The sequence below is a fragment of the Jaculus jaculus genome, chromosome 12, assembly GCF_020740685.1.
Source record: "Jaculus jaculus isolate mJacJac1 chromosome 12, mJacJac1.mat.Y.cur, whole genome shotgun sequence".
In the NCBI taxonomy this organism is placed as follows: Eukaryota; Metazoa; Chordata; class Mammalia; order Rodentia; family Dipodidae; genus Jaculus; species Jaculus jaculus.
The window spans coordinates 108,598,418-108,610,539 of record NC_059113.1 but is presented as its reverse complement, the minus strand read 5'-3'; the positions used below and the strand labels follow the sequence as shown (position 1 = coordinate 108,610,539).

At 45.0% G+C, this 12,122-nt stretch overlaps 1 protein-coding gene across 1 annotated transcript in view; it reads left to right on the top strand.

Annotated features, from left to right (window-relative positions):
• The first annotated feature begins 1,834 nt into the window (after positions 1-1,834).
• Erich6 (glutamate rich 6) overlaps positions 1,835-12,122 on the top strand; it is a 38,564-nt gene continuing 28,276 nt past the window's right edge. The window contains exons 1-2 of the mRNA XM_045130642.1: positions 1,835-1,872; positions 11,509-11,600. Coding sequence (XP_044986577.1) covers positions 1,850-1,872; positions 11,509-11,600 — 115 coding nt within the window. The 5' untranslated portion in view covers positions 1,835-1,849. The remainder of the gene's footprint in view (positions 1,873-11,508; positions 11,601-12,122) is intronic.

The window sequence follows — 12,122 nt, the reverse complement described above, 5'->3', positions numbered from 1 at the left end:
TCTAATAAATGAACTTTTATTTTTTCCTAAGGTAGGGTCTCACTCTAGCCCAGGCTGACCTGGAATTCACTATGTAGTCTCAGGGTGGCCTAAAGCTCATGGTGATCCTCCTACCTCTGCCTTCTGAGTGCTGGGATTAGAGGCTTGCGCCACCACGCCTGGTTTATAATGAACATTTTTTTTTAATTCACAAAATTTAAATAAGTAACATGAGTAGGGAAGAAAAAAAAAAAAAGAAACAGAAGGGAAGGAGATGGTCCCTACCCCTGGTGGCCAGGTGGCTCAGATGTTTTCTACCTCCAGGACAAATGATGCATCAAGAAATAAACTGGGCTCAGATTAGAATGTGGCCCAAAGTTTCTCCCCGCAAAATAACAGAGGGTGTAAAAAAAACTCATTAATCACTATAATTAATATTTAAGGCAGTATTTTTGTACAAATTACAGATCTAAGACGGCCCTCAATTTTGTTGACAAGGTCTTACTGGAAATTCCAACTCTCAAAAATCAAATCCCATAGCATGCGATGCCATGTAACATTACAGGTATCACCACTTCCTCACTCTCCAAGGAAAGCGAGATTGTTTCGCGGCGTATCTCGGAGACCTCGGAAAGCTGGGGCAGAAAGAAGCTTGGAGTTAGCGGCCCTGGGGCGCACCTCCCTGCGCCGACCTCGGACCCAGCCAGAGGAGTCGTGCAGCTTTAAATCCGAAAGGGTCGCGGGCGGTTGCCCAGGGAGACGAGCGCACCACCGCGGGCCGGCGCGCCTGGACCGCGGGCGCCGCCTGCATCCGTGGGGAGCGAGCATCCCGCCATGGCCGACCCGGGCCCGGGCCCGCGGCGCAGCGGGCCGGAGGAGCCGGAGGAGCCGGAGGACCAGCCCAGACCGCCCGAGGGCGCGGGGGCAGGAGCGCCGGAAGAGCCGAAAAATGAGGATGAGCTGCCGGGGGAGGAGGAGGAGGAGTTCAAGGAGCCCCCGTGGATATTCCCAGATGAGGACTTCTGGAAGACCCTGGATATCTATGAGGAGGATGAGCGCTTGGCACAATTCCGACCCCGCTTCGTCAGCGTGGTCAGCCCCAGCCTGAGCTCCACAGAGGTGCCCAGCCAGCCCTCCAGCCAGAACCTGAGCGAGACGCCTCCTAGCGAGAGCCCTTCGTCCATCTCGCCCTCCTTGTCAAGTACTTGCGCCCCGCCCCAGCCCATCACTCCCTCCCCAGGGTTGGGCTGACCCTAGCTTAGGACCTGGGCGAAGCGCTCGGTCAAAGGTGAAAGTTGGGGACAAGTGCTGCATGCCCAAACGCGTCTGTGCTGGGTTCCCCTGATTGGTCCCATTAGTCATTTTCTAAAAAATATCTTAATTATTTGAGAAAGAGAGAGAGAGAATATGGGCGTGCCAGGGCCTCCAGCCTCTGTGAAGCCAGATGTAGGCACCACCTTGTGCATCTGGCTTTACGTGGGAACTGGGGAGTTGAACCCAGTCCCGTAAGCTTTGCAGGTAAGCACCGGAGCTGCTGAGCCGTCCCTCTGGTCTCTTAACAAGCACTGCACTTGTTTAGAGTGGACATCTCAAACTCCGAAGCTCATATTTTGATGTGGATACTTCTTTGCTGGTGGGGAGGGTCTAGTAGGAGCTTTGCCCTCTGCCTGTGCGTGCCCAATCATGCAGGGGGCACACGCACCCTGAGGCATGAGTGATGAGCAAAACTGTCCCCAGACATTGCCAGACGTCCCCAGGGTGGGGGTGCAAAATCACCCTTTTAAAGAACCAATGACTTGGAGTGGCTAATTCTTTTTAATTATTTCATTCAACAGAGTTTCCTAAAATATTTCATACATTTAGAAGAGACATGTCTGAAATGGTTCTAGATAGGTAAGAACATGTTTTCAATTTTCATATTATCCTTGTGAGGCTAATAATGCATACCTCTTGGATGAGCATTTTATGAAATAGACTGAAATCATACAGAACATTTACAACTTATTTATTTATTTATTTTTATTAAAAAATTTTTATTTATTTATTTGAGAGCAACAGACACAGAGAGAAAGACAGGTAGAGGGAGAGAGAGAGAATGGGCGTGCCAGGGCTTCCAGCCTCTGCAAACGAACTCCAGATGCGTGTGCCCCTTGTGCATCTGGCTAACGTGGGACCTGGGGAACCGAGCCTCGAACCATGGTCCTTAGGCTTCACAGGCAAGCGCTTAACCACTAAGCCATCTCTCCAGCCCAACTTATTTATTTTTAAAGTTTGTTTTTTTTTTTTCTGGGCTGGAGAGATGGCTTAGCAGTTAAGGAACTTGCCTATGAACCCAGGTTCAGTTCCCCAGGACACACATAAGCCAGATGCACAATATGATGCATGTGTCTGGAGTTCCTTTACAGTGGCTAGAAGCCCTGGTGTACCCATTCTCTCCCCTCCCTACCCCGATATAATAAATTTAAAAATTTAAGGTTTTTTTTTTTTTTTTTTTGTCTTTTAAGGCAGGCAGGGTACATGACAGTAATTACTCCAGCATTCAGGAGGCCAAGGCAAGAGGAGCCTAGGTTCTAGGCCAGCCAGAGCTACATGGCACAAAATAAAACTATATAGGGCTGGAGAGATGGCTCAATGGATAAGGTGCTTGCCTGCAAAGCTAAAAGGCCCAAGTTTGGTTCCCCAGGACTCACGTGAAGCCAGATGCACAAGGGGGACGCATGCATCTGGAGTTGGTTTGCTGTGGCTAGAGGCCCTGATGCACCCATTCTCTCACTATCTGCCCCTCTCTTCAGTAAATAAATAAACAAAGCCGGGCATGGTGGCACACGCCTTTAATCCCAGCACTTGGAAGGCAGAGGTAGGAGGATCCCTGTGAGTTCAAGGCCACCCTGAGACTACAGAGTGAATTCCAGGTCAACCTGAGTTAAAGTGAGACCCTACCTCAAAAAAACAAAAAATAAAAATAAAATTTAAAAATACCTAGATTATTAAATAAATAAATAAATCTTTAAAAGATTTAAAAATCTTTACATATATATACATATAAAATTTTATATATATATATATATATATATATAATTAGGGAGATGGCTCAGCAGTTAAAGGCACTTGCTTGCCAGCCTGGATTCAATTCCCCAGTACCCACATGAAGCTGGACATTCATTTGCAATGGCAAGAGACCCTGGTACCATAATCCATAACACATATTTCCATAAATGCACACACATATACACACACACACATACACGCACACTAGTAGACACTTTAGAAGCAATAATGACATTTCCTGTCAGACTCCATCTTATTACCTAATTGTAAGAATGACATACCACTTATCAATGCAATATAAAATGGATATCTATCTTGCATACAATAGTAGGTGACCAGAAATACCTTTGATGGAGGAAAGTGGATACTGTGGCACTTCCTTGTCATTTCTCTCTATTTAAATGTTTTTATTGGGCTGGAGAGATGGCTTAGCGGTTAAACGCTTGCCTGTGAAGCCAAAGGACCCCCGTTCGAGGCTCAGTTCCCCAGGACCCACGTTAGCCAGATGCACAAGGGGGCGCATGCGTCTGGAGTTCGTTTGCAGTGGCTGGAGGCCCTGGCGCGCCCATTCTCTCTCTCTCTCTCTCTCTCTCTCTCTCTGCCTCTTTCTTTGTCTGTCACTTTCAAATAAATAAATAAACATAAAACAAAAAATTTTAAATGTTTTTATTTATTTGCAAGCAGAGAGAGAGAGAGTGTCAATGTGCACAACAGGACCTCCAGCCACTGCAAATGAATTCCAGATGCATGCACTACTTTGTGCATCTGGCTTTACATGGTACTGGGGTATTGAACCTGGGATGTTAGGCTTTGCAGGCAAGTGCCTTAACAGCTGAGCCATCTCTCCAGCCTCTCCCTCCTCTCTCTTTTTAATGCTTGTTAGTCCTAAACTATATGAACAGGACATAGAAACCCCTTTCAACACCTTTATAAAACTTCCCTGGGCTGGAGAGATGGCTTAGCGGTTAAGCGCTTGCCTGTGAAGCCTAAGGACCCCGGTTCAAGGCTCGGTTCCCCAGGTCCCACGTTAGCCAGATGCACAAGGGGGCGCACGCATCTGGAGTTCGTTTGCAGAGGCTGGAAGCCCTGGCGCTCCCATTCTCTCTCTCCCTCTATCTGTCTTTCTCTCTGTGTCTGTTGCTCTCAAATAAATAAATAAATAAATAATTTTTTTAAAATGTTTAAAAAAAAAAAACTTCCCTGAAATACCTAGATTTATTTTATTTATTTTTATTATTATTGTTGTTGTTGTTGTTGTTTGGTTTTTCAAGGTAGAGTCTTGCTCTACCCCAGGCTGACCTGGAATTAGTCTTAGGGTAGCCTTGAACTCACAGCAATCCTCCTACCTCTGCCTCCCAAGTGCTGGGATTAAAGGTGGGTGCCACTATGCCCAGCTAAATCTAGATTTATAATACTGAATTATTGCTTTTATAAGCAACGTTTAAATCCTTTTGTGTAAAAAAAAAGTTCAGTTGTTTTTATGTATCCATTTAATTCTGATTTTTAACAAAAGATAATCTATGCATAGTTAAAACGCTAAAGTATGTAAATATGTAAAGTTGAAAATTTCCATATCATTTCTGTCCTGACCCACCGACCTGAATTAACATAATATTAACAGTTTTGGTTCTCTTTCCATTATAATGTTAGAAAACACTTTCAGTTCTTGATTTATTTCTGATGTACCTCTCTATTCTTTTTTGTAGTTATATTATTTTTACTTGTCCTAGTATTTTATCATTTCTCAGCCTTTTGGCTAAGATCAAATATAATTTTCCTAGTATTTAAAATGTTAATTTAAATCTCTAATTCTTGATTTTTTATTAAAAATTAACATACTAATGCACATCTGAATCATTCTAGCTCCTCTTATCTATTTTCTTCTAATTAACAACAGATTATATCACATAACAGATTATATTAAGCCGGGCATGGTGGTGCACACCTTTAATCCCAGCACTTGGGAGGCAGAGGTAGGAGAATCATCATGAGCTCAAGACCACCCTGAGACTACATAGTGAATTGCAGGTCAGCCTGAGCTGGAGTGAGAACTTACCTCCAAAAAACAAAAACAAAAACAAATTATATTAAAATGTATGTTCACGTGAAAAGTTTTATCATACTTATATAGTTTTGTTAATTACAATTGTCTATCAATGCTTTGAGTACAATTTGATGAAAAAATAGAAAACCAATAAGCAATGTTGAATTTCATGTGAAGAAACCAGTAATGCAACTGGATCCACGGACAAGAAAAGGCAACCTGTAACATCTGTAAAATGTGTAATCCACTGGGCATGGTGGCACACGCCTTTAATCCCAGCACTCAGGAGGTAGAGGTAGGAAGACTGTTGTGAGTTCAAGGCCAGCCTGGGACTACAGAGTGAATTCCAGATCAGCCGGGCTACAGCAAGACCTTAAAATAAAAGAATAGGGCTTTAACCTGTTGTCCCTCAGAGCTCTGGCAACATTGATTCATGGCTTCCTGGTATCTGGTATTGCCAAGCACCCATCTTCTTCCCATCTCTCTCTGGAGTTTGTCTTTCCCTCACTGTCTCCTTTCTTCCTTTAAAACTCCTGCTAGAAACTCTTGGACCCATGGCTGGATTCTCCACCACTCATATCTTTTCTTTTATTTTTTCAGTAGCTTTATGTGTGCATGCATGTATGTAAGATCATGTTTATGAGCTCAGTGGTTAAAGGCACTTGCTTGTAAAGCCTGACGGCTCAGGGTTCAATCCCCTAGTCCTCTTGTAAAGCTAGATGCCCAAAATGGAACATGTGTCTGGAGTTCATTTGCAGGGCTGGAGGCCCTGGCTCACTTGCTGTCTCTCTCTCTCTCAAATAAATATTTTTTTTAAATGTTTGCTATTGTTCTTAGAGCGATATTTTTGGTTTATCTCACTCTTTCTCTTCTGTGCTATTGATTTTTTTACTTTTTAGAGAGAGAATTGACTCACCAGGGCCTTAGTCGCTGCAATCGAACTCCAGATGCTTATGCCACCTAGTGCACATGTGCGACCTTGCACTTGCCTCACCTTTGTGTGTCTGGCTTACGTGAGATCTGAAGAGTCCTTAGGCTTTGCAGACAAGCACCTTAACCACTAAGCAATCTCCCCAGCCCTTGATTGTGTTTTTAAAGTTTACTTATTTATTTATTTATTTATTTATTTATTTATTTATTTATTTATTTTGAAAGAGAGAGAAAGAGGCAATTAGAGACAGAATGAGCACACCAGGTCCTCTAGCCACTACAAAGGAACTCCAGACACATGTGCCACCTTGTCCATTTGTTTTACGAGGGTACTTGGGAACTGAACCTGGGTCCTTAGACTTCATAGGCAAGTGCCTTAGCTGCTACACCATCTCTGCAGCCCCTTGATTGTTTTTAGGTAACAGGATAACTTAGCTATCTATTTGTTTCTATAAAGTGATAACAGGTAGGTGGCTAAAATGGAACTCTCCTGCAAGGAAGACATCCCTTTCCTGAGGTGCTTGCTTGGGGGTTTATAGGAGCCCTGTGCAATTGGCAATGCCTGGCAGAGCCAGCTCCTCTGGAGATGCTCACGAAGAAGCAGTCATGCTGGTAACCCCTGTTACTAGCATGAAGCCAGGGTCAGCTGACTGTGTGGTTCAAGTTCTTCACACACGGGAATGTCCCCTATGCCTTTCCCAAGCTCATGGAGCAAATCCTAGTGACCATATACTATCCTCTGTCTCTCATTCATGACTAAAACCTCCCCATGTATTTAAAAGAAAAACATTAAAGGACTGGAGAGATGGCTCAGCAGTTAAGGCACCTGCCTGCAAAGCCTAACAACCCAGGTTTGATTCCCCAGTACTAATGTAAAGCCAGATGCAAAAAGTGGTGCATGTATCTGGAGTTTGCTTGCAGTGGCTAGAGGCCATGACATACCCATTATCTCTGTCTCTGTCTGCAAATAAACAAATAAAATATATTTTTTAAAAAAAATTAAAGAACTGGAAAGATGGCTTGGCAGTTGAAGGTTCTTGCTGGCTTGTAAACCTGCACTCAGAGCCTAATTCACAGCACCTGCATAAAGCCAGACACAGAAAGTAGCACAAGCTCTGGCATTTGCAGTGGCAAGAGGCCCTGGAATGCCCTCCTTGCCGCACACACATGTAATCAGTATTCTTTAAAGCTATTCTTTAGGTTTCTTTGGAGATTTTAAAAAAAAACAACTGAGACAGGCATGGTGGTACACGCCTTTAATCCCAGCCCGCAGAAGGCAGAAATAGGAGGATTGATGTGAATTGAAGGCCAGCTTGGAATTTGAGTTCCAGGTCAGTCTGGGCTAGAGTGAGACCCTGCCTCAAAAACAAAACAAAAAATAGGACTGGAGAGATGGCGTAGTGGTTAAGGTGCATGCCTGCACAGCCTAAGGACCCAGGTTCGATTCTTTAGGTCGCACGTAAGGCAGATGCACAAGGTGGCACACGTGTCTAGAGTTTGTTTACAGTGGCTAGAGGCCCTGGTGTGCCTTCTTTCTTTCTCTCTCTCTCTCTCTTTCTTTCTCCCTTTCTGTCTCAAATAAATAAAAATAAATCTTTAGAAAAGCAAAGCAAAACAAAAAATAACTGTGGCCACTGCTCTGTATTTATGGAGAGAAGAGGAGGTCTACCTGGCCAGATCTTTCAAGATCTCTCCTTGAAGGGCTGGGAAGATGGTCCAGTGGCTGTAGGCGCTTGCTTGCAAAGCTTACAATCCAAGCCACCAATGTAAGCTGCCACAAAAAAAGGTACAAGCATATGGTATTCATTTGCAGTGACAAGAGGTCCTGCATAGGCACAGAGACACATACACACACGTGTGGAAAGAAAGAGAAAGAAACCAGGTGTGGTGGCACATGCCTTAGGAGGCAGAGGTAAGAGGATTTTTGTGAGTTCAAGGCCACCCTGTCACTACATAGTGAATTCCAGGTCGGCTTGGGCTAGAGGGAGACCCTACCTCGAAAAACCAAAACTAAAAACTAAAAAAAGAAAGGGGGGGAACGCTTCCAAGCTCTCTCAGAGGTTCTCTGTTGATCACATTAATCTTAGACTGGGGCTGCTGGGCCTGCAGCCTCCCTCCCTCGCCACTCTCACAGCTGCTGTCAAGAGCCATGCACCTGCTGGGACTTCTAATTGTCACCAAGAGCGAAGCAAGCTCTCCAGGTGACTGGGCCTAAGCGGCCAGTGGCTCTTGGTGACTCATCACACATGCTGGGTGCACATCGACTAAACAAACGCTCACAACCCAATTTAGAGAAAGAGTGACTGCTCTCCTATATGCCTGAGCCAGGAGACCCACATCCTCTAAGTCACACGTTAACACGACTTCCCCTCAGGGCAAGATCCTCTTCCCTTCCCTAAAAGAACCCCTTTGCTCTTTCTGGATGCTCTGAAGTCTCACCTCCTCCTCCTCTTCCTCCTCCAAACCTGCCATTCTGTTTGTCCACATCCGATACATCTTGCCGCCTCGAGGAACAACCTGACCGAGTCCCTCTTTGCATCTGATCTTAGGACACTGCCACGTCCCTCCTTTTTGTGCGGTGTACTGACCTGTAAGCCTTGCAGAAGAAACTTCTTTTGGAGAAACCTTACTTGTCTTGTTGGAATCTGCAGTGCTCTGCCCCAGCCTTCCTTTGATCTAGAGCCCCTATTTTCTTTCTTTTAAGCCCTTCAGGATTATTTGTGTACCAGTGAGAGCTTGTTGCCCAGGGCTGCTTAATTGTTTAAAGAGTCTGTTATTTCAGCAAGATTTTCAAAAGAAAAGATAAGAGAATTGTGTGCAGCTAGTCCAAGGGAACCTCTCTTCTCTAGATCAGAGGCTTACTTATGTCCCAAATCTTTTAATAAGTGCAAACACACACACACACACACCCCAAAGTGTTATTTGGTAGATTTGGTAAGATTGTGAATGTTTTTAAAGAAACATGGTCTTGGGCTGGAGAGATGGCCAAAGGACTCAGGTTCAATTCCCAGTACCCACATAAGCCAGATGCACCAGGTGGCACATGCATCTGGAGTTCCTTTGCAGTGGCTAGAGGCCCTGGCATGTCCATTCTTTCCCTCCCTCTCTCTCTCTCTCTCTCTCTCTCTCTCTAATAAATAAATACATGTTTTAGATAAAAAAAGAAGCATATTCTAAAAATGCAGCCAATGCTGGGCGTGGTGGCACACGCCTTTAATCCCAGCACTTGGGAGGCAGAGGTAGGATGATCTCTGTGAGTTTGAGGCCACCCTGAGACTCCATAGTGAATTCTTGGTCAGCCTGGACCAGAGTGAGACCCTACCTCGAAAAACCAATAAAAAATTTTTAAAAATTTAAAAATGCAGCCAATATAGTCCTGACTTTGTTGTTGTTTCAAGGTAGGGTCTCACTCTAGCCTAGCTGACCTGGAACCCACTTTGTAGTTCCGGGATAGCCTTGAACTCACAGAGAACCATTCTCCTGACCGCTGGGGTTAAAGGCCAACACACCCAGCACGACTTCTACTTACGATGACTGCCGAAATGAGGCAAGCTGCAGCAGGTAGAAGAACGTGAAGAAGCATGGTTTTGGAGCCAGGCAGAAGCCCGTCGGGATATTTTTAGAGGCTCCCTAACCTACCTGCGCCTCATTTTCCTCGTCTGGGAAAAGCAAATGGGGACACCTGATCTGACCAGCGGCGTTTGGCGTTTGGAAAAGCGAATGGCCCTGTGCGCAAAGCGCGCTCCTGCAGGGCGCAGCGCGGTCTCTGCAGTGCCGACCCGAGACGCCCCCGGTCCTCGCTGCCTGGCTTCCGAGACCCCTCGTGGGTGCCGGGTTAAGGAGGGCTGGGGGACCTGACTGAGTAACGAACCGGCTTCGGTTAATTATGGAGGCCCAGGGGAAAGCACAGGGGCGTGACTCCTTCTGCGGTTGCTTTAATCCCCAGAGCTCGCTTCTCCCCAGGTGGGACAAACAAGAGGCGCCCAGAGACTTGCACAGGTGGCCTCGGCTGCGCCTGTTCCAGGGGACAGTCGTTTCAGAACTGGAAAACAAAAACACTTCGCGGATGCAGGGTGCCAGGGAGCAAAGCGTCACGAGGGAAGGGAGAACTGAGAAGGGTGGAAATGTGACAATCCTAAAACTAAGTGGTTGGCGGGGGAGGGGGCTGTTTGATAATCTTAGAAACTCCAGCAAACTCAGGGCTGGAGAGATGGCTCAGAAATTAAGGTGCTTGCCTGCATACGTTAACAACCTGAGTTCAGTCCCCCAGTACCCACATAGAGCCAGATGCACAAGGTGGCTCATGAGCTTGGAGTTCAAAATAGAAAATCCATGAGCTAGAGTGAAACCCTACCTTAAAAAAAAAAAAAAAAAAAAACAGAAAAAAGTAAGAAAGAAAGAAAATCCAGTAATTAAAAAAAAAAATTAAAATGTGGGGGCTGAAGCTAGGCGTGGTGGTAGTGCACACCTTTAATCCCTGCACTCAGGAGGCAGAGGTAGGAGGATCACCATGAATTCAAGGCCACCCTGAGACTACATAGTCAATTCCAGGTCAGCCTGGGCTAGAGCAAAACCCTACATCAAAAAAAAAAAAAAAAGAAAAAAATGTGGGGCTAGAGAGATGGTTCGGTGATTGAAGATATTTTCTTGCCAAGCCTGATGGCCTGGGTTCAATTCCCCAGTACCCATGCAAAGCCAGACGGACAAAGTGGCCTATGCATCTGGAGCTTGTTTACAGTGACAGGAGGCCCTGGTGGACATGCCCATAATTCTCTTTATCCCTCTCAATGGTGGCTCTTTTTAAAAGAGTTTGCTATTTCTAAGCTACAGAAAATGAACAATTTGTACTAATTTCAATTTAAAACTACATTTCACTACCACAGGCTATAACAGTACCATACTTGTAAAGATTTAATGCTGATAAGTCCCTAAGGAGGAAGCCCTAGGGAGGATTTTTTTTTTTTTTTTTCGGTTTTTCAAGGTAGGGTCTCACTGTATAGTCTCAGGCTGGCCTGAAATTCATGGTGATCCTCCTACCTCTGCCTTCCAAGTGCTGATCACACCTAGCCCCTAAGAAGGATTTCTGATATGGCATTAGAAACCTCCTGGATTGGGGTGGAGAGATGGCCCAGTGGTTAAACATGCTTGCTTACAAAACCTGACAACCTGGTTTTGAGTCCCCAGTACCCATGCAAAGCCAGATTGCAGTGGCAGGAGGCACTGGCATCCTCATAAGCACACTCTCGCTTTCTCTGTCTCAAATAAACAAACAAACAAACAAACAAATATCTACCATTGAGAAATACTTTCCAAGAATCAGATTTCTTACACACACTATGCCCAACTTTACTGAAAAGAATGGGAATGGAAGAAAATATTTCAAAATAAAAACCACAGAATCGGGGCTTTCTATGTGCATTTATTATTTAATGAAACTATAAACTTCCAAGCAGTCTTCCTAACAACACACAATTAAATTCAAACTAACATTTTTATCTAAATTTCAGAAGTATCTATCAGAACTTGTCCCAAGGAATTCCAATATCAGTACAAACAGATGAAAGTTGGCTCCAGGAAATGACTGGTTTGAAGGTCCCACGTGAGTAGTGTGGTTTCTTAGCTTTGGCTGGGCAGTGAGATCGCGGAGCACGGAGGTCACGGGTGTGCACGGTCGGCCGCATACCCACGTGGGCAACAGCAATACTGCAGTGGGAGTGTCCTCACGATCAAAATGAGATGACACATTTAAACTCCTTGGTGTTTAGTATTTAATAAGTGGCACGGTTTCTATTTTCCAAGAAATAATCTGCACATATATAAGTTTTTATGGACAACTTCCATACAAACAGACAATATACCATGATCATAATCCCCTCCCACCGCCCTCCATTTTCTCCCTCTCAAATCACCCATCCTCTGAGCCCCTTTTTCTTTCCAACTATTCTATCTTGATGTCATCATATGTTTTTCCTCCTGTTATGCAGGGCTTGGGTAGGCAGCATCAGCCACTGTGAGGCCATGAATACCATGGGCCACTTTGTGTCTGGAAGACAGCATTGCAAGCACTCCTCCCTTCCTTTGCTCTTACGTTCTTTCTGCCGTCTCTTCCGCAATGGTCCCT